The sequence below is a fragment of the Harpegnathos saltator genome, unplaced genomic scaffold (genome assembly GCF_003227715.2).
Source record: "Harpegnathos saltator strain DR-91 unplaced genomic scaffold, Hsal_v8.6 scaffold498, whole genome shotgun sequence".
NCBI classification, from domain to species: Eukaryota; Metazoa; Arthropoda; class Insecta; order Hymenoptera; family Formicidae; genus Harpegnathos; species Harpegnathos saltator.
Genome location: NW_020230313.1, coordinates 395402 through 417140, shown reverse-complemented (window position 1 = coordinate 417140; position 21739 = coordinate 395402). Strand labels below are relative to the sequence as shown.

The following is a 21739-nucleotide window of genomic DNA, read 5'->3' as shown; positions in this document are numbered from 1 at the left end:
CCACGATCTTTTTCGCCTGTTGTTCTCGTATGTGACTCATTTTTCATCGTCAGTCACCGTCTGCTTCAAAAAGGGTCGATTTCGTTACGCTTCAGCAAAGAATCGCAGGCATGAATTCGGTCCAAAAGGTTCTTTTGCGTCAATTCGTGTGGCACCCATACATCGAGCTTCTTCTTGAGACCAGCCTTATGTAAATGGTTCGAAACGGTTTTCTGGCTAATCTTCAGTTCCTGGGCAATGGAATAAGTGCTCGCATGCCGGTCCGACTCGACGATTTCCATGATTTTATCGACATTTTCGACGATTGGCCTACCAGAGCGTGTCTCATCTTCGACGTCCATATTACCAGAGCGTGTCTCATCTTCGACGTCCATATTACCAGAACGGAATCGTTGGAACCACCGCTTTGCTGTTGCATTCGATACTGTATTGGGTCCATAAACAGCACAAATTTTTTTGGCCGCCTGCTCCGCTTTTTCCCTTTGGTCGTAGTGGTACTGAAGAATGTATTGAATTTTCTTTTTTTTACCTCCATTTTGGAACGCTCTAAAGCCAGCGGCACACGGTGCTTGTTTTCGTGCTGGATTGTTTGGTGGATGAAAATACTGCGTTCTGATTGGTGCATTTCCATCCATCCTCGGAAATGTACCAATCACAACGCAATATTTTCATCCAGCAAGCAATCCAGCACGAAAACAAGCACCGTGTGCCGCTGGCTTTACACACAACTGGCTTCACCAAACACAAAACTGTCAAAGAACTTTTTTTAAAGCGTTATGTCACCTTTAAGTCGCAGTATAGAATGACTAGATGCGACGTATACATCGTGAGATATGACCTCACTAAAGCCATCTAGCGGAAAACGCTCAAAACTTTTTACTTAACCCAATATTTTCCATACTAGCAGTGAATTTCGGAACGCAGCTTATTGGTCTGTTCCTTTTAGCTGCACTGCGGAACTGGTGCAATAAGTTAGAATGAGACAACTATATTTTTTCTTACTTTAACTTATTGCACCAGTTCAATAGTGCAGCTAAAAAGAACAGACCATATATCTTTCAGTTTAAAAAGATCTTCGAAAAGTTCACCTTAAGTTCATCTTCAGATGCTGTATAAATAATTTTATTGGTTACGAGATATCTGAAGGTGAACTTAAGGCGATCTTAAATATAAGACCCGACTATGAATATCGGCCTATATTTTGTTTCTGTTCTTTTTCTCATTTGAACATATTAAAGTTTCAGAAATGAAACGTGTGTCAAATAGTCAAACATGTCAACAAATAAGATGAAGACATGTTAAAAAGGGAAGAAAAAACATTAAAATATATCTGTTTTATTTTTAACGCAAACAGTGTAAGAGTACGTAAGCATAAGGCCGGTATTCATTGTCAGGTCTTATATTTAAGATCGTCTTAAGTTCACTTTTAGATACTCCGTAGCCAATGAAATAATTTGTACAGCATCTGAAGATGAACTTTAGACAGGCTTAAATATAAGATCCATCTATGAATACTAGCCTAAAGCCCGTATCAGACTACGGATTGGGATTGAGTATTAGAGTGAAATTTAACCAATCAGGGCTAAGTTTTATTATATTTGAGATTATTTTCTTTTTTCCAATTGGTCAAATTTCAATCCAATCTCAATCCCAATCCATAGTATGATACGGGCTAAAGTGTATACTATATAAACATAAGTCATAAAACATGAAAGAGATAAAGGGAAGTATAATATAGATTTTTTGAATGAGCAAACTCATGGCATCAGTTTATTGTAAAATATATATGTATATCTATAATTTATCATACTAACTGAGTGGACACATTATCACAGAAGACATAATATAATAATAAAATATATATAAAATATGTAGTAATAAGCAATTTATGTATAAAGGAATACACATTCTGGAACAAAACAAAAATGAGTATACTTTTTACTAGCAAAGAAGGCTGGATTTTATCTCATTTGCAATATCTTAACGATATTTATAAGAAAGTGCTAAATGACAATGGATTTTGTGCTCTAGAATTTAATAAGATGATATTCGAGATTAATTCACAATACTTGAGGCAAAATCAGATAGCACAAATTGCTCAAGATAGTATTATTTCATTACATGGTAAAAATAAAAGAAAAAAACGTTCAAACTTATTGCCACAAAAGGATTTGGAAGAAGTAAGTTTCAATGAAAAATATATATATTTAATTTAAATTTGAAATAAATTTTTCTAATATTCTTGATACATTACGAAACTTATTTTAGTTTTTATCTTAAATAAATTTTTTCTGGCAGGTTCATCATATTAAAGAAACCTTTAATACAATAATGTCTACTGCAAGATTAAAGGGATTTTTTGGTGAGAATATTTCTTCAGATAATAATGAAGCAGCACGCTTGGCTTCTAAGAAATTTTATCTGGATACTTATTGCCACAAGGATGAAAACTTGTTTGGATCTAATGACACAAATGATGCTATTATATCTGAGGCCCATGATAAAAAATATGTATTTCCAGAAAAATGCACATTTTATTGCTATGATGTAAGAGAAATAGAAAAGAAGATGGAGTTGAATAAACAATACGACTTTATATTACTGGATCCACCTTGGTGGAATAAGTCGATCAGGAGGAAAAAGATGAAGTACATTGAAGCTAGGTGATTTTGTATAATTTAATATAAACTGTTAAAAAAACAATCTTAAGTTAAAACAAAAATAATTAATTTTATATAATCATAAGTCTAACTTGTTCTTATTCTTTGTTTGTATTCTTGCAAAGAGATAAGTATATAATTGTTGATACATTAAATGCTTCATGAGAAATGATCAATATATTATTTGTTTTTAGTTACAAAATGATGTATAATGAAGAATTAGCCAAAATACCAGTAGGCAAACTATTGCATTCTAATGGTATCGTGGCTGTATGGTGTACCAATGCATCCAGCCATTTGAATAGTATTTCCAATGAGATGTTTCCATCTTGGGGTGTTACTTACAGAGCTAAATGGTATTGGATCAAAGTAAGTCATATCTTTTTAGTACAATATTTTAGTACTTATTTTAGTACATATTTTATAGTACAATTCTTGCTCATATATATGATAACTCAATATAGCCGGTATGAAATTACATGTCATTGCTTTTTTTGCAGGTAACACAAGCAGGAGATACAATATGTAATTTTAATTTGGCACCTGGAAAGCAACCTTATGAATTACTAATATTAGGATCTGCATTAAAAGAAGACAAGATGAATATTCCTGATGGCAAATTAGTAGTTAGTGTACCTAGTGCAGTCCATTCTCACAAGCCACCTGTAACAGGTGTGATGATTAAGTTGAATAAAAAGTATGTTATATTTGATATTTATAGCAGTATTTTAAAGTAAATCTATTTAAATTTTAAGAAATTATAAAGGAATATCTTCCAAGTGAGCCAAAGTGTTTAGAAATCTTTGCGAGATATTTGCTGCCTGAGTGGACAAGTTGGGGTCTGGAGATTTTAAAGTTTCAGCATTTGTCACTATATCAAATTCTGGACGAAAGTAAGAAGAAAGTTGAAAATGATACTGACAATAAAAAGAGAGACTGAGAGCAAAATATAAAACGTAAGAAACAGCCTGATACAAATCATAAATACATAAATTTTATAACGATATTACGATTCTTTATTACAAATTTCGTTTGTGTATAATCTGTTCAATACAATTCGTCGTTATGATATGTCGTTTAAATGTTCATTGATACCGTTCTTTAACAAAGTTCGATAACCATGTGGATTCATCGTTTGCCACCTCCAAAAGTCTTGACCTGCAATTGTTCATTAAAAATTATCATAATTATTGAGGACATACATATTCCTGATTGAAAATGTCACTTACACATTTGCTCGACGTTGTACTTTGTTGTCCATCCTAGTTCTTCCTTTGCCAGATCTGTATTAGCATACATAGATACTATGTCACCTTCTCTCCTTTCTTTTATGATGTATGGCACAGTAGTGCCAGTGATGTTCTCAAACGTCTTTATTAATTCCAATACAGATACACCCTTGCCGGTACCTAAGTTGTAAATCTTTAGCCTGAGATGCTCTTTATGCAAAGCGTTTAGTGCCGCCACGTGACCAGCCGCTAGATCCATAACGTGAATGTAATCACGAATACCTAACGGGAAGAACAAAGTAAAATTATATTATGCATAGATTAAACTTACATCTGTGTGCTTATTTGATATCAAATGCAATATAAACCTGTGCCATCTTTCGTAGGATAGTCTCCACCAAATATAATCAATTCCGGCTTGTGCCTCAAGGCAACTTGAGCAATATACGGCATCAGATTCGTAAATGGTTTTGTTGGATCTTCTCCGATTAATCCGCTACTGTGAGCACCTACCGGGTTGAAATACCTTAGGGATATAATGTTCCAACTCTGTCAAAAACACAAAAGGAGTTTTTAAGAGAGAAAAAAGAAAGAAGGTAGAGGAAATACGATACGCAACATTTTTACTTAATAATTAATCGTACAAATATAATACGTATATTTGATTTGCATGAATTCGAGATTTTTCGTGTACACACCTTTTCAGCTCTAGATATATCCTTTAGCATTTCCTCGATGAAGTACTTCGTACGGCCGTACACATTGGTGATATTACCGGTTTCGTGATTTTCCGTGATTGGCAGTTCTGTAGGCTCGCCGTACACCGTGCAAGAGCTACTGAATACTAATTGAAAACAGCCAGCCGCTTTCATCACCTGCCATAGGAGCGACAATGTGTTAGACTATGAGAAAGCTTCAAAGGCATTAGTATATCTCTCGTTTTTTTTTTTTTACCTCTAGCAGATTGATAGCACCGATTATGTTGTTCCGATAGTAATGAAGCGGAACTTGCATTGATTCACCGACTGCTTTGATAGCCGCGAAATGTATCACACAATCTATTTTGTGCTGAAAAGAGAAATTACTTGTTTTCAAGGTCAGCTGAATCAATCGTTGATTTGAGCGATTTTACGTTACGTACAAGAGAATAGTCAGAATTAGAGACGTTTAAGCAAATATATAGTTTGCAGGTATTTTAGAGATATGTGAAAAGCGATTTCGTCAATACCTTGTTAAAGATGGATTCGAGTTTTTCTCTGTCGAGCAGGTCGCAATTGTAGAACGTCACTTTCTTCCCTGTTATTTGCTCGACCCTCTTAAGCGCCGCGGATTCACCATCAATTTCTGTCACGCTGTTTGCAAAGTTGTCTATGGCTACCACGTCGTATCCGCACTCCAGAAGCTCGACGATGCAATGACTGCCGATGTAACCGGCGCCTCCGGTCACAAAGATGGTCCTCCAGTCTCCCGTCATCTTTCTCACAAGAATAATATTGACTTTTAACCGTCGGGTTTTTCCGCCAGACACTTTTCCGTTCTTTCTTTTTTACGTACAAACGTATATAAAAATCCTTATAAAATATTTATAATATATATCGATCGAAGTATACTTTTGGTGAGATAGCAAACAACCATTGAAGGGCCGGACTTATCTATAGAGAAACACCACACTTGCAAGCGGATAAACGCAGCTGCTTGGGGCATTCACCTTCCTTCAGGTGAGTAAAGAGTTCAAGGTCACCGAAACACGTGGTAATTCATTAGCAGCGCGAACGCAGTGTTGTATTTGTACCGTTTGACGAAAATACGAAGGAACGACGCGCACACGGTAAGTAATATCTGCTCGTACATAAAATTGTCTTGTATCTCTTCTACAGCGAGCAATTAGAATTTGATTGATTAAATTTTAAATGTCTCGGAAACTCGCACTTTCGAGTGTTGCATATATTTGTGTCTACATCACATACAATGCGTATAACTGGAAGTTTTTTTAATTTATCAAAGTCACGAGCGAATTTTATTGCAAATCATCATTTAACGATATTTGAAGATATATGATCTAACTTAAGTATTATCATAATTAATTAATCTCCGATTTCGTTCGTTCTTGCAACGTTCGGGTGATTTTTCAAACGAGACTTGTGAGTCTCTTTCTCAGTCAGACCTTGACTTTTAAATTGAGGAATTGTTAGGCGTCCTTGGGGTCGATTTTTCACTCAAGTCACGAGAGATTGTTCGCGCGAAGAACCTGTCTATTACTCACGTCTGAATGATCAGACCGACGCGTCGCTCCTGGAATTTTTCGTCAATGTACATACTATCTTTAATATTTCATTCGTTACGCAGAGTCAGTAGAGGTTTACACGGGACCTCTTATAAGGAAGTTGAGCAATATAATGGAAAAATTATTACCTCGACCCAAGGTTCAAATGCTAGATAATTGAGCGGAACGCAACGATTTCAATCCGAAGGACTCCGGAGAACTTTCGCGCGATGACTGAGCCTCTGTCTTGAATAGTAGCCGTGGAGGAACGAAAGACTTTATCGTGGGACGCGAGACATCCCCTCCTCTACAATGCCCCCGTATACATCGTCGTACCGGTATACGCATACTATGCCCTTCCTTCCAGTTCTGCTTCGCTTCGTTATATGATTCTCATCTAAAGAGTTCCTTCTTCACCTTTCACACAAACCTGCCGCTTATGCCGTGAACGAGATCACACGAAGCGAGCTTCGCTACCAAGTTACGTCGGCCGCATTCGCCACTTACAACACTATCCGATTTGTAAGAAAGCGACTCATCGTCGGCCTCGACGTTGAGCAATCGCTTGTCTAGCTGCAGGAACCTGTTTCGAGGAGACTAATAACGTAATCGCGCGAAAAAGGAGAAAGACGAGGAGCCGGGAAGCATCCTCCGCTCGTCTTGAGAAATGTGCTCCGATTTTCGATTTCGACGGGTTACATGTACGGCACGGCGCGAAGCTTTGTGCGCACGAGGGCAGTCTACGGTTAAAAAGAAAATCAGATCAATTGTGCGTGATTTTTTTTAGTAGCATGTGCACTTGTGCACATTACTATACTATACTGAAAGTATTGATTTAGCGAGCAATTGCGACAATTTACATTCCTGTGAGATTTAAAATATAATTAACGTTAAGTTCGCGTAATTTCAGGGCATGTATTCATTTGTCGACATAAACATGAATAGAACGTCAAATGAATCTTTGTATTCTCATTGCTTTTAACGAAGATACAATGGAGAAATGCCTTTTTGTTCATTGAGATCATGAGGACTGTACTGGAATCCAAACCACTGTCCGAAATTGACAGAATATTATCGCATAGATGCTGTTCATTGCTTACATTTGCTGAATAGTGGACGTTATAAGGAGAGCATCGATCCACAACAGAAAATACCAAATGTATCGCGATGTTGAAGGAAAGAAAAAAAAGTTGCGTCGAATTCTCTCGCTGCATATTTACTGTGTCGATAATACTTGTATCAATTTGTGCAATAATTCCTTTTGCTCAGTATCCAAGTAAGGATATAATTCGCTCTCCAGGTCTAATACTGCTTGATAATCATGAGACTGACATGCTAGCACCAAGGACTGTAGTAATAATAATTCATCCTCACTCATATTGAGACCTACAATGTGAAGTTGAAAATATAAGACAGAAAATAAACCATTTCGGAATAGTACTGTATTATACCATACCGTTGTTTACATTTTCTTCTATCCATGCATATTTTTCAAGAACTTGAGCAAGGGAAGGTGTTAGTCTCTGTGGCGATGGTTGAAGAATGAGTAACAGCAACACTCGTGTCACTTCACACCTATAATTTTAACATATATTAAAGATACATTTTTCTCACTATTACACAAGTTATTATAATATACAATATAATGGAATTAAAATATATACTTGTGCAAGATAGCATTATAGTTTCCCCTAGCACCAGCCACGACATAAGCTTCCACAAATTCTACAAATTCGTTTACTATTTGTAGTGCAGTTACATAATCTCCTATATATGGGATAAAATTGTTGTGTAAAACGTTGAATACTAAATATGATATAAAATGGCTGTACAGATATAAGTATATTGTTCATAACACATGATGAGAATGAAATAAAAACCAACCTTGTCTTATGTAGAATGACACCAGGGTGTTGATAGCCTTAGATGTAGGGAAAATATCAATTGCTTTACGTAGCTGTTGAACACCAGCAGGACTTGGACCCAATGCTAATGCTAACTCTACTGATAAACCTGCCGATATTGTATTAAAACCTGGTTGATTATTGCATCTGACTATGGAGTGACTAAAACAACTTACAGCAGCCTAGAACATATGAAAAATCACTTTAGGTCTTTCTTTTCATTTGGTTTTTATTATAAAAATATTATATTTACACATATATATAAACCTGTATGTTTTCTTGGCCTATAGAAGAACATCCTATATCATTGTCTTTTTTTTCAGCTGTGAGAAATTGTCTTCCTGCTTTTATTAAGAGATTTATTTCAGAAGACATATTCTCTAATGTACCTTGACATCTAGCAGCTGCCAGCCAACACAATCCTGCATATTGCCATAATTCCTTTTGTTCACATTCAGTAGCTAAAGCACCTTCAAATAAATATATCTATATTATGTGCTGGATACTTATAATTAAAATAAATATGGCATTATATTAGCCATATTTTATATTCGTATATAAAGTAAAATATATATCATACATATATTACTGTAAATCAAATACTTACTAAATTGTTCACATGCTTCTGCAACGTTTGGTTTCCTCAAAAATCGTCTAAAAGATTAATATAAATAAAATATAATACTTTCTAATCAATATTGATAAAGGTTTCTAATTATTATTAAGAAAAATGTTTTTACTTTTTTAATTTATTCGAGATATTGTGATATCTCGTCAAAAAATCTACTGGCTCTCCTATTCCTTGGCTTTGATTAATATGTGCCATATTTTAATTAACAATCTAAAGATTAAAGAAAGGTAGAGAGAGAGAGAGAGACAGAGAAAAACAAGTAAAATGCATATGACATTCACACATACAGGGATTACAGCAGATCTACAGATGGTCTGCTTGACCCCTCTCCTTCTTCTCTCTGGTTGCACTGCTGAATTGGTGCGATAAAAGTTACAGGTACAAGAGGAGCATCTCGAGGTGTGAAATGCTTGAATAAGATTTGTCATTGTTATTTTGTATTTTTCTTCTTCATTTTAGTCAAAACTGAAACCATAGAGCAACAATTTTTATAAATTCAGCTGAGATTCAAATCAACTTAGCTAAGACTCAAATCATCATGAGATCTAGGTTAGGTTAAATCAATTTATCCGAGACTCGAATCATTATTTACCGACCTTGTTCATTTTAGCCGAGACTCGAACTACTGGGCTCCAGCACCGACGAGACGCTAACAAAGACCATTGGTCTGTTCTTTTCTCAGTTTTCGGACTTTAGTATCAGGAACACATGGTAACCGAAGAGCTATTCCGGACTTCTGGCGGGAATCTAAAAATTTCTCATGTTCTCAGTTTTTAGACTTTTGTATCCGGAACACATGATGACTGAAGAGGTATTCCGAACTTCTGGCGGGAATCTAGAAATTTCTCATTTTCTCAGTTTTCGGACTTTTGCATCAGGAATATATGATAACTGAAGAGGTATCCTGAATAAATTTAATCAAAAACATGGTCGTCGTTCGCGGCCACGTTGTTTTGCAAGATTGCAATATTGCAGAAACGTTGCGAATCTTGCGAAATGTTGCTGCAATCTTGCAGCAAAGTAAAAATGTCCGCTTGCAGCAATATTGCAAAGAAATATTGCAGTAACATTGCAGTGTAACATTGCAGTAAAGATATTCAAAGATGACCTTTTGACCTTTGACCTTGAAATGATCTTTAGAGGTCAAAGGTCAACATGACTGAGAACATATCTGGACATTTTTTACGCTCTTTCGATTTCTGCTATCAAAGACACATGCTTCTATTTGAAAAAACGGGGTTGACCTTGAAGGTTACTTCTAGATTAAAGGTCACCATTGAATACCTTTTTTATTTCCTACAACTTTCGAAGTAGTTTTTCACGATAACCAATATTTCAAGAGTTACCCGGCCGTACCGGAACATTCTACATGTGTATATATATATATATATATAAAGCATTATTGCATATAAATTATATTATAAATATTGCTGCAATGTTACACTGTAATGTTATTGCAATATTTCTTTGCAATATTGCTGCAAGCGGACATTTTACCTTTGCTGCAAGATTGCAGCAACATTTCGCAACGTTTCTGCAATGTTGCAATCTTGCAAAACAACGTTGCTGTGTTGTATGGGAGTGTATATTGTAAATGTAATTTTACATCTTTTTGATTTTGCAACACACACACGCATGCGCGCGCGCAATATAAAAAGAAAGATATATTTTTCTTTATCATTGTACATATTTATAATATTATATGTGACACGTCTGTTCAGGAAAGAAACTTGCATGAGGAGAGGCAATGAAAAGTTTATTGATCGTTTGCAGTGGTTTCTGGACGTAATGATGCATACATTGTATTGCAATTTCAAATCCTCATTTCTAGATAACATTTTTACGCGAATATGTAATAGCAAACGCCGGAATACTCATATATTACTTTAGAATGAGTACGTCTGCGTCGCGTTTAAACATATAAAGGACTTTTATTAAACACATCGATATTTTTCTCTTACAGTCAACATTTTATGTACATTCTTATTTGTTGATCCAGAACAATCTGGTATAAATTAACACAAACGGTTAAATAAATAAATAAATAAATAAATATTGGTAAAATATATCGGGCTGTAACAATAATGACAATATCACAAGATCGGTTTCTCTTGAAGTCTTTGCTTCAGAGGAATGAAAATTCATGGATTAAGTGTACGATACAAAGAGGCACGCACTTTCTCTAGCCACAGTGAATATTTGTATAGCATCTATGAATCTTTCTTTTTTAGTGTCACATCTTCAGCATCTTCTCCTTTGAAGCTTGCGCTATTATCTGTTTTGCGTTAAACGGTAAGCAAGCAATTAGAAAATAAGTAGTAAGAGAAGAAGGTGAAATAGAGCGCGCGACTAAAAAAGGAATAGAGCTTGTTTATCATTTTCTTCCACCAGACAAGTCCCCAGTCTTTCATAATTAGCGAGTTACACTGTAACATGGGGATTGAAACGTATATTGCAATTTATTTGCAAGCGATACCCGTAAATCTGTCGCTAAACTACTCGATAGTATTCGATATCAATGAAGTGTTCTGGAAATGTATCTAACAATAAGTGTACATTATATCTTTTAGTGCATCTCGATAACATTTCAGTCTGTATAACAATTGTAACTTGCATATCATAGTTCATCGGGAATCTCATCGATTGATCGCCTAAGGAAAATTCGTGATCGATAATTCGCGTTGAAAATTAGGATCGAAATTCATCGTACTTCGTTGCGCGTGCTTTAAGTGTTCTCAATGTCACCGTGTGTAATTGATTGGTGTTCTGTTGTGAACGCATCAAATTGCTTCGCTTTCTGTTTTTAAGCAATTCGAGATATAACGTATGTTTGCAACAAGTATTTGTAAGAAAAGTAGATAAATAGATTTGCCGAGGTCGCCATTTCCACGGCGATGAACAGAACGGCTGAACGCTTTCAGCATTTCTTATTATCGATTTGATCGATTTGGGAAGGAAGGAACGAATACGTGCGAATTAAAAATATGTACATAAATATAAATCCCCACACATACACACACACACACACACGCACGCACATAACACATGCCACGCGGTTGTGGAGTTAAATGCGAAATAATAAGGATGTTTTGAAAATTTTTCGGAAACGATTAGCACGCGCGAATCATTTGTGATCCGAGATCCGAGGAGCGCTCTATCGATTTATGCCTATTTCGACGGGACTATCTATGAGCTTGTTTCTTGTTCGTTAATTTTTGCAGTCGCGCCTTCAGTCCGTGAGGACTCAGCTTCACTCTCACAACATCGGGCTTACTCTCGAGCTTTCTACGGACTTCCTCCAGCCGCTCTTTGCATATTCGCTGCTGCTCCTTTTTCCAGATTTCCTGTAAAGAAAGAAGGACAGAGATCCGCGATCTGTAACTAGTTCGGATTTTCTTGTTCTGCGATTCTTCACGTTACTTTGAACTATTTACCTTAAAGTCTCGGCAGAAACCGAGCCACAGATTGAAAAAATCGTGCGGCTCCGCGGTCTCCATGGTGGCACCTTTGGGGATGAACTGATAGAATCGCATGACGCTCTTGAACTTGTTCTTAGCCTCCAGCAGCTGTTCCTTGCCGCTCTTCAAATCGGCGTTCGCTCTCGTCATGAATGAGTCCACCTTCTCCTTGAAGATCTTGGACGTGGCTGGGTCCGCTTTCACGACCGTGTCGCATTTCTGTGCGCACGCTAAACAGATTGATTTTATATAAGATATCTGTACACAAACTGTCCGCGCCAATCACTCACCGTGCAGCTCCTTCTCCAATCGATCGAGCTCCTTGGCTATTTCCTCAAACTTGATCGCGGAAGCAGCCTCCACGTCGGCCGGCTCGGGCACTGGTAAAGGTAGCGGCTCGTCGAAATTGTGCTCTTTCTCTTGGGACAACTTTGCTCGCACGACGTAATGTAACAGGGTGACGCCTTGCGCGTTGGACTTGACATCCTTCAATTTACCGAGGATCTCCAGGCCGAAGCCGTCTGCCTGGCCGCGCATCATATTACCGCCGTTCATGTAATTGCCCAAGGTCAATATAATGGCCAACACTTTCTTCAAGGACTCTGATTTGATCAGGAACTCGCAGGTCGTTTGCACATTGTTCAGCTTGTACGAGACTGACGAGATCGCGTCTTGAAAGTCTGACTGCAGCATTAGGCAGGCTATTCTCTCGGAGAAGTGCTTGATGCCGGATAACCGTTTGAGGAAAAGTTCCGGCTGATCGAGGGGAATATCAGGATTCATCTCCTCGTGAGCCGCGATCTCCGCTATTTCCTTCTCCGTCGGTTTCTACGGATTGAAAAGCGATTTACAGACACCAAGATACATCTTCGATGATGAATATTATTATTTACTAACGATTTCGTAGATCTGCTGTAACGCTTCGAGGCTGATCACGCTCGTGTCCAAGTTGTAGGCCGCGTTCTCGATCTCGCTGAAGTCGATGTGCAAACTCTTCTCCAGAATCCCTACCATTTTCGAGCGCTTTGAGTCCAATATCTTCGCTGGTTGTACTTTGGATTTCTTAGGCGTCTCGTCGTCGTTTTTCTTGCTCAGATTCTTCTGTCTCACTTGCCGCGAAAATAGATCTGCGAATTCTCTCATATTTATCTCTTCCTCAGCGAGTTCTAACCACAGAGGCGACTGAAAAGACAGTCGAGATCGAAACGAAAATTATATATAGTTATCAAACACTCGAAGAGCTTTCACCATCAGCAGGGTCAATTTCCACTTACCTGTTGTGGCGATGATTCAGCAGCATCTACGGAATCTGGGCTACTCGCAGTTACGGGCACTAAAATCCTCGTCCAGTAAAGCGGCTTCATAGGCACGTCAGGATTTAAAGGCTGCTTTCTCATAACTACGAAAGCGAGGGACTGTGTTAGGCGGTACGAATATCAGAATCCCACTAGGGGAGAGTCACAAGGGGGTATACTCTCGATTATTCGGAGTTACAGCGGCCGGTTCGATCGATAAACTCGTGAGTAATCCTCAAGATATCACGATGCGCAGAGGCACGAGCGAAAATTATCATGTCGTGTGTTAATCGAGAGTACACGTGTACGTTGGAAGCTTGGAAACTCACTGGCTCTGCTCGGCGGATTCCAGCCACCGACCGGTGGAGCGGGTAAAGGACAGGGACCAGGTGTCATGGGCGGCGGTGGAGGTGGACCCATGGCTGATGTCCCAAAGGGCGGCGGTGGTGGAGGTATATTACTCGGCACAGATGCGATATCTGACGGTGCTGATGGAACAGGCGGGCTTTGCATCGCTCCAAGTAACGGCGGCGGTGGTGGTGGTGGTGGTGGCGGCGGTGGTGGCGGCGAAAGCATCTCGCCACCGATAGTAGTCCTCGTGAATGACAACGTTGAAGAACAAGTAGGAGGAGGAGGAGGAGGAGCAGGAGGAGGTGGCGGTGGTGGAATCCCGCACGTGTTCAGCATTGCTGTGGACGACGGCGGGATCGCGCTCATAGTGGTGGATACAGGCTGCGGCAGAGGAGGTGGTGGAGGCGGCGGCGGCGGTGGAGATGATGACGGGAAAGGCATGCCGCTAGCGTGTGCTAACGTAGACGGACACGGGGGTGGAGGTGGTGGCACCGCTTTTATGATACTCTCCAGAGAAGGCAGCGGAAGTGTCGCGCCCGTGGCACTTTGCACGTACAGTGACGGAGGGGGAGGTGGTGGTGCCGGTGGAGAAGAAAGCATCGTGTTTGTATTTGGTATCGGCGTGGGTGGTGGCGGAGGAGGCGGTGGGAAGAATGTACTAGCGGTATTTTGCATCAGCATCGATGAGGATGGTAGCGGCGGCGGCGGCGGTGGCGGCGGTGGCGGTGGCGGCGGTGGCGGCGGTGAAGGTGGCGGAGGTATCCTATTGGAAATGTTGGGTAACGTCGACGAGATCGTCTTCTCGGTAGTTGGTATCGCCGATCCCGTTGTCCGTACAAACGGCGACGGCGAGGGCGAGGGCGATGGCGGAGGCGGAGGCGGAGGCGGCGGAATGAAGGATTTCTCCAACGCAGTTGATATCGTGGTTAATGTAGATTTGCTCTTTGAGATCGCTTCCAGAGGTGAGGGTGGTTGCAACGAGTCAATAAAGTCATCGTTGCGCGTCTTGTTTGCGCAGGAGAGCGCGAGAGTCGCTTTGCCCTCGGAATCCGTGACGTCTCTCTTCGTCGATGACGACGACCTTCGAACGTTACCGATGTTCAGATTGTGCACTTCACTGACGTGTCCGTCGACCGGCGACGAATTTCTAGGGAGTGAAGTTTGAGTAGACTGGCATCTGGTGCTTATCTCCCCTTTCGATGGCACCTCGCGCAGTCGTTTGATCTCATCTTTCAGTTTCTTCACCTCCTCCTCACAGAACCCGTGACAAGTTTGACTCGACCGAGTACGAGCTGGAAGCAGTCCGTCTGTCAGCGAACGCGCGTCTACCCGATTCATCTGAACAAGAGAAGATGTTTCACGTGTGTGAGCGATTGCGACGGTTGTATACCCTGACCGTTGCGAAATTAATATTACAGATGAGAGATTAATATTACACTTTACCGTGGATAAGTCATCGTGTTTCATACTTTGGCCCGACCCCGTAGAAGTCACACGAGGTTGTTGCTCTGAAAGTCCCATTAATGTAATTAGTCAATATCAACACGAAACAGGAAATAATATCGATAATATATGCCAAGTATCGCGCCAAGTAATTTCATATCGGTAAGGCGAAGCTGCGTCATTATTTTGTCCGCACGTACAAAGTGTTCGGCCGTGCTATCATTTATCTGCACAATCTTTGATCGATGCGCGGTCGATGCAATTTTTCCTCGATGAAAACCGTCGAAGAGCCGATTTATTGACTTGAGAAATTACATAAGGACAGGGAATACAGAGAGGTGGTCGCTCCAAATCCAGCCGCTTGTTTATGGGAAGCGCGCTACTTTTTAGCGATGAAATTTAAACTCGAATATCACATAATTTGAATGTGACCGCAAACGCGTCTCCGACTTTTATCTCGACTTTAGTACGACTGGCTCCGTGGCTCTGATTTATTACTATTGTCAGCAGTGTCTCATGACACTATTTATCGACGACACCTGTGCCTTCGCCAAGTTAGAATTCGCGCTAATTAATGATGTTTATTGCGCGAGCAAGATAAATTTTCATCGCCGTGTCGCTCTTATCTCACGTTTACTCCTGAGATGAGCGATTCTTGTAGATAATACCTCACCTCTCCTCCGGTCATATTATCGCGCGATCTTTGTAGAGTGTTCCGCAGAGAGGTATACAAAGTGATATCAATCACACACGAGATATATAATTAACTCTGATCTCGACACAGTCACGGTAACGCGAAAATGAAACCTACTCTTTGAGGAAGAAGGCCACTGCGACACCGTCAGTATCATTTCCGCCGTTTGTCGATCGCACTCGAAGAGATCGATGACCGGCTCTCCGAATCTCCTCGTGATATGACTAGCTTCCTGTACATAAACACGCGCCCCGTCTCGTCTTTCTCCCTCGTGGTCACCCCTGAATTTCAGCGGTCGAGCCGGTCACCGAACACTTCACTTCTCGCGATACAATGTCGCGGACTCCTGCGCGGGTGTCTATTTCGCCGCGATGCTTCGCGAAGAACTGGCTGCTCATCTCGTTCCCAGGCAACGACGAGGAAGGCACGACGTTCCGAACATAAATCCGCGAACGCCCCGTTGATAACACTTATCAAACAAACGCGTATGACGTCGATCATTCGCGCTAACCTCGATTGTACGATGATGATACGGATTATTTGGCCGTTCAAAAACATCGACGACGCGGCTTCGGAGGAAGCAGTTTATCTTGATTCACCCGTTCTCAACGGATTACTTAGCAGCGATTGCGCGCGATTGGTATCTATCGGTGTCTTGAGGCGGCTCGCGATTTTTCCCTCGCGGGAGCGAGGATGCGTGGGAAATCTCACGTCGTAAATTATGTCATCGTGCGCGAGAAACGAACGACCGCGCGTGTTTACCGTCCTCCTGTTGTAACTTTATCGCGCGTCTTTTCTTCCGTATCGCGAGATAAGACATCCACTTTAGGTCGCGATAGATGAATCTGCCGTTCTTGCGCGATGATTTCTAGGTCGTACGCTGACCTATCTCCCTCACACGGAGACGTCTTATTCCACGTAAGTCATCTTTATTATTACGAATAGATGAGAGGGTAGAGGAGGAGTTGTGCTTTTCCAAGTCCCGCTTAAACAACGAAACTTCCCAAATCGCGATATCGCGATATCCTGTGAGAGTGTTGATTTGAGAAGCGGAATCCTTACAGCGTCTCGCATAGCTAAAACTGGTGAATAAATTGGGAAAAGAAGAAACGGTCTTGCCGAGATGGTCGATAAGTAAGTGAAGCGTCGATCTTCGAATTTAGAAGAGGGGAATCATTACGCGGGGAAAGGTTGTAACACACTCTTCCAAGGTAAGGTGACAAGATTCAAATAACACGAGGAGTAGAACTGGGCGATTTTTCTGGTTCCGAGATGGTCACTTCCCACCTTACCTTCGTATTCTTTGTAACGAATCATCTTCGGAGGAACGATATTCTTGAGCGCCTTCTTCTTGGTAGATCGATTGAGAGTTAAACTGGCCACTCTTCTCAATACGATACCTTCGCTCACGGGAGACTCGGTTATGCTGTGTCGTCTTCGAAGAACGCTGTCCGCTTCCGTCGTCGTCGGACTCAATGTGTTTGTGTTCTCGTTCAGTGCTATGTCCAAAGATCCACGTTCGTTAATAAGCACTCCAAGCTGTTGGAGCTGTTAATTCGCGTAGTAGGAGAAAGGTTGTCGAGAAATTTGATTGCTTTATCATTTCTTCGAAATGACACTTCAAGAGGCAGAGCCCATTACGAGATAACAATTAAGCAGACCCATTAGACGTACATAGACGTACGCGTAAAACTGTCACAAGCACGAATCAAGACGAAGATCAAGACTTTCTCTGCTCTTTTGGTCCTTTTGACGCCGAGGAGATACAGGAGGACGACCTCTCTGAGGAGGTGGAGAAAGTCCGGAGGAAAAGTGAAAATTTTCAAAATCTCCAACAAAATGAAGAGGTCGATGAGATGGTACTCACTTATTCGCGGACTCAACGTCGAGAGATGAATCTTCTTGTGCCTCGAGATCGTGAAGGACGATTTCTCCTCTTTGTTGCAGGTCTTCTCGGGAGCTGGTTTCTTCTCGGCTAGTGATCTTGCCGCTTCCACCGTCGGGACCGTCGTGGCGACAGGGATGGAGGCGAGCTCTTCGGGATCCGTAAACACACTGTCGCTCGATGACTCCTGGCTGGGTGGCGTCGGCATCTCAGTGACGACCAGACCCTTGTTGGCCAGACGCCACGAGTCGGTCACCAGCAACGGCGGCAGCTGTTGGGTCTGCGGCGTCGTCGGGGTCTGCGCCGGTGTCGTCGTCGTCGGCGTCGTGATGCTTGGGCGGTAAGTCTCCGTCATGCTTGCACTGGGTTTCGTCACGGCCGCCGCGGTGTCATCGCGATACTCATCTTTCTGCGTGTCCTAATTACAACAAAGTGGCGTGAGTGAGTTGCGCGCGATTAGCGAGTCAGAGGTCGATACGAAAAGTGCCGTGGAAAGCGAGACAGCCGCTTAGTTCTCGCTTCTTTTCATCATCCCATACACGATTGACGATGTTCCCGACGAGCATGAGCTTCGTTAAATCATGGCTCGACACCATGACACAAGGCGCGAGAGACGGAATGATACTGCGTACCTGAGATAACACGATCTTCGGGGGCTGCGGTGCCTGTCGCTTGGCGTGTCCGGGCGGCTGCACCTTCTCGAAGCTGATCCTGATGGTGTCGCGAGATCCATCGCGCCCATCGGTCGCTCTGGGCGCCTGGTCCCTTCTGCTGTTATCCTTCTTCCGGTCCTCGGCTGCCGCATCGAGCTCTCCCGTGGACGTTGACGCCGGCGATGCCGGGGTCTCCTTCCTCTTCTGCTTCTTCTTGCCGTCGCTCTGCAGATTACCCATCGCGCCAGGCGGTAGTTGCGGGTGGCCCAGGTGGTTCAAATTGCTCCAGGAGTAGAGCAGTCGGATGTTGTTGACCCAGACGTGGAGGAAGTCGGACAGCTTTGATCGAGGCGGCCGCGCCTGGGCCGCGGCTGCGCCTTGACCGTGGCGGGCGTACATCCGTGGTCGATAATCGAGGGGAGCTGCGGTACCTGCGGCGATTTCGGCGCCGACGTCCGAAAGCCGGCCGGTCGCCGCTGCGAAAGCAAACACTTGGCAAAACGAGAGTTTCGCGACTCTAGCTAATTTACTAAGCGTGATCGCGCAGACGGCTCGGCGACTCCGCCGCCGACTTGACACAACTTGACGTGACAACTTTCCGCTTAGTACCGCTTAGTACAAGTACTTGTCTCGTCTTGTACAAAACGTCAAGCAGAGTCGTCAAACTTGACGCAGAGCAGCCGCAGAGAATTGTCGTATCCTCGGGTGCACGAGGGGACGTGGGTCCAATCGACGGAACGCAGGAGTGAAGAAGCGTCAAGGGTTAGGGTTACATTCGATCGGCGTTTCCACAAACGACGTAAGTGCTTTTTACGTAACATCGATGATCTCGCAGGTAATGCTCGTTCCGAGAGATAGATCGAGAGAGAGAGAGAGAGAGAGAGAGAGAGTAAAATCCTCGAGTATACACCGCGTTGCGCCGTCCAATGCTAAATCATGCGGATCCTGCCGGTTGATGTCGCAAACGCGCCGCACTCAAAGTGCGGAAGGGCGTGAGAATGGGCAATGGGAATGAATGGAGGCGTCGTAGCTGTTTTTTCCAGTTAATCATACGTTGACGTTGACTCGACAGCATGAACGCTTCTCGGTTATGAACGGTAACAATATTAATAACCCACCTTATGTCACACGGGCACAATGCCGCACAACGCCGGCGTCCGCGGTATCGTTGCGCACGTTGGACGCAACTGAATATGCCTGAATATACCGAAGTATCGATTTGTTATCACTAGGACACGTATACACCTCGATGTCATTGGCAACTCTAGGCCTCTCCTTCTTTCACGGTAAGGAAAAAACGAAAGTGAAAATTCTCTCTCTCTCTCTCTCTCTCTCTCTCTCTCTCTCTCTCTCGCTCATCTACATCTCCGATAAACGGGGAGTAGCGAGAATCGCGCGAAAAATCGACAAGGGACCCACGATTCCCATAATCGCGCGCGCGATTCGTTTCTTAATTGCGCGATCACAGCGTCTCGAATACGGCCCACTTTCCCGCGCGGAATGACCTCATGTCGTTTACGCCGGCGTGCAAAAGCATAATACGGAACACCAATACGCAGCATTCATCTCGTGCTTAATAACAAGCGTGACATTCTTGTTGCATTTCACTCTCGCGCCTTTGCATCACTGTCGCGCACTTTCGCACTCCTCTCTCACTTGGCGAAGTTGCGCGTCTCGTCGAGAGTAATTCATTCGGTCAGCCCCGCACCTCGCTAGCAGCACCGCGAATACACGTGTGATTTTCTCGGAAAATGCACGCGCGACGTCTTCGACCCGCCTCAGACATCACGCGATTGTGACTGTCGAGAATAGCGCGATCCATCGCGCCACGTGACACGTCGATCACGTAAGCAGAATGCGGTATCATCGTGCTGCCTATTCGCGTGTTGTCTCCTCTTATATTATGTTTCTGAGAATCAATCTCGAAGGATACTTCAAAGGCGGGAAATATCACAGACATCGGGAATCGTCGCGCTACAGACGACTTTGCTTGAGAATCGCGAAGCACCCGCTATCGCGATAAACCACGCTAAACCACGATAAGCGCGAGAACGTTTGAGAACATTTCCCACCGTTACTCATACTTTTGCGACACTCGTTACAACGTTTCAACGTTCGAGCCGCGCGGTTCCCATTTTGCATCGGCAAAAGCAATGAAGCATGAAAGCTCCTTCCTCCTCGTTGAAGTTTCAAACGACTTGAGAGACTTGAGCGTTTGGATAATCTGAAAAGCAGTAACCGTAACGTACCGTACCGGGACGCGATCCGTCGCGCGCGGTTACTCGCCGGTTCGGCTGGGATTTTATCTACCGCCATTACATTATAATAACCGACGTTTGCGATTCTCTCGACTTGCGCGAGAGGAGACGCGACGCGTTATGACGGAACATTAGCTGCGTAACATCATTGCCGTCGCAACGAGTTAGTTAGAATCACCGTCGCGGATTCGCCAAGGAGATTATGCGAGAGCGTACTTGCTTGCTCTCTCACACACACACACACACACACACGGTGTCTCATAATAACATCGGATGCACAGAGGATGTAATTTGCTCGCGACACACAAAGGAGCGTTGCACGCGCGACGCGGAAACGAGCGCCGTTAGTACAACATTCCTCTTACCTGGTGCTTTCTCGCGTTTCGCCACCGCCGACAGGCATATTATAAGTTGCACCGTACGCTGCGAGCGTGCCACTGAAAACTCGCATTTCACCGATTATTGATTGTCCCCGCCGGCGACGTCCCCCGCGCATTTTTCATCGGCCGCTCCGCGCCGGTCGCGACACTGTGAAATATCGCCTCGCAGTTTCCCTGGAAAACGCAGCTACCCCGTGCACGGGGTAAAAAGTCCACACGAGCGTTTTATCGAACACACACGGTGGGAGGAAACCCCGACGACGACGATGACGACAACGACGACGACGACGACGACGGCGACATCGAGGGCTCGAAGTTCGCGCCGCGTCGAGCTCTCGAGATCGATGTCTCGAAGGGACGATTGATATCGCCGCGTCGTTTCTCGATTGTTTCTCTTCCTCGCGCGACACGATTCGCCCGGGCGGCAAACTCGAAAATCTTGATTTGAAGTTGCGACTGCGGGCAGCGTAGCGGAAATGTTCGCATTTAATGCTTCATTGAACCTCGCGATTTTAACTCCGCGATATGTGCCGAGAGTAGTCTCTCTCTCTCTCTCTCTCCCTCTCTCTTTCTCTCCTACTTCGCACTCGTGACTCGTGAGAAGAATCGTAAATGCAAAATAGTGGCTTCATCGT

General features: G+C 42.9%; 5 protein-coding genes across 12 annotated transcripts; 1 reads left to right on the top strand and 4 right to left on the bottom strand.

Moving 5' to 3' along the window:
- Positions 1-25: 25 nt before the first annotated feature.
- Positions 26-625, bottom strand: LOC112589403 (histone-lysine N-methyltransferase SETMAR-like). Its single transcript, XM_025302529.1, has 2 exons — positions 380-625; positions 26-346 (listed from the first exon to the last, which is right to left on the bottom strand). Exon 2 carries the CDS (start codon positions 339-341, stop codon positions 66-68), a length of 276 nt encoding a protein of 91 aa, XP_025158314.1. The 5' UTR covers positions 342-346; positions 380-625; the 3' UTR covers positions 26-65.
- Positions 626-1883: 1258 nt separating this feature from the next.
- Positions 1884-4182, top strand: Mettl4 (Methyltransferase like 4). Of its 4 annotated transcripts, XM_025302515.1 has the most exons (7): positions 1894-2180; positions 2299-2362; positions 2522-2663; positions 2855-3029; positions 3161-3332; positions 3416-3616; positions 4052-4182. In XM_025302515.1, the coding sequence occupies exons 1-6, from the start codon at positions 1926-1928 to the stop codon at positions 3598-3600; spliced, it is 993 nt and encodes a 330-aa protein (XP_025158300.1). In that variant the 5' UTR covers positions 1894-1925; the 3' UTR covers positions 3601-3616; positions 4052-4182. The 4 variants fall into 4 exon arrangements, with proteins under 4 accessions (XP_025158299.1, XP_011148417.1, XP_011148418.1 ...); XM_025302514.1 differs by having other exon boundaries at positions 1884-2180; positions 2299-2663; positions 3161-3357; positions 3441-3616; XM_011150115.3 differs by having other exon boundaries at positions 1889-2180; positions 2299-2663.
- LOC105188580 (UDP-glucose 4-epimerase) lies at positions 3654-6490 on the bottom strand. 3 transcript variants are annotated; one of them, XM_011150112.3, is made up of 7 exons: positions 6302-6490; positions 5118-5363; positions 4844-4957; positions 4588-4764; positions 4258-4438; positions 3890-4171; positions 3654-3818 (listed from the first exon to the last, which is right to left on the bottom strand). In XM_011150112.3, the coding sequence occupies exons 2-7, from the start codon at positions 5361-5363 to the stop codon at positions 3724-3726; spliced, it is 1095 nt and encodes a 364-aa protein (XP_011148414.1). In that variant the 5' UTR covers positions 6302-6490; the 3' UTR covers positions 3654-3723. The 3 variants fall into 3 exon arrangements, with proteins under 3 accessions (XP_011148414.1, XP_019699442.1, XP_011148415.1); XM_019843883.2 differs by having other exon boundaries at positions 5118-5367; positions 6302-6371; XM_011150113.3 differs by lacking the exon at positions 6302-6490 and adding an exon at positions 5500-5576.
- LOC105188583 (factor VIII intron 22 protein) lies at positions 5500-9166 on the bottom strand. Its single transcript, XM_011150119.3, has 9 exons — positions 8975-9166; positions 8797-8897; positions 8664-8710; positions 8324-8526; positions 8037-8238; positions 7817-7919; positions 7609-7727; positions 7253-7538; positions 5500-6892 (listed from the first exon to the last, which is right to left on the bottom strand). Exons 2-8 carry the CDS (start codon positions 8880-8882, stop codon positions 7369-7371), a joined length of 930 nt encoding a protein of 309 aa, XP_011148421.1. The 5' UTR covers positions 8883-8897; positions 8975-9166; the 3' UTR covers positions 5500-6892; positions 7253-7368.
- Positions 9167-10426: 1260 nt separating this feature from the next.
- Positions 10427-21381, bottom strand: LOC105188596 (formin-2). 3 transcript variants are annotated; one of them, XM_025302509.1, is made up of 11 exons: positions 21090-21380; positions 18446-18942; positions 17796-18231; positions 17221-17427; positions 15235-15299; positions 13770-15129; positions 13420-13544; positions 13043-13327; positions 12436-12973; positions 12122-12375; positions 10427-12031 (listed from the first exon to the last, which is right to left on the bottom strand). In XM_025302509.1, exons 2-11 carry the CDS (start codon positions 18863-18865, stop codon positions 11870-11872), a joined length of 3852 nt encoding a protein of 1283 aa, XP_025158294.1. In that variant the 5' UTR covers positions 18866-18942; positions 21090-21380; the 3' UTR covers positions 10427-11869. The 3 variants fall into 3 exon arrangements, with proteins under 3 accessions (XP_025158294.1, XP_025158296.1, XP_025158297.1); XM_025302511.1 differs by lacking the exon at positions 21090-21380 and adding an exon at positions 19585-19774; XM_025302512.1 differs by lacking the exon at positions 17221-17427 and having other exon boundaries at positions 21090-21381.
- Positions 21382-21739: the final 358 nt, after the last annotated feature.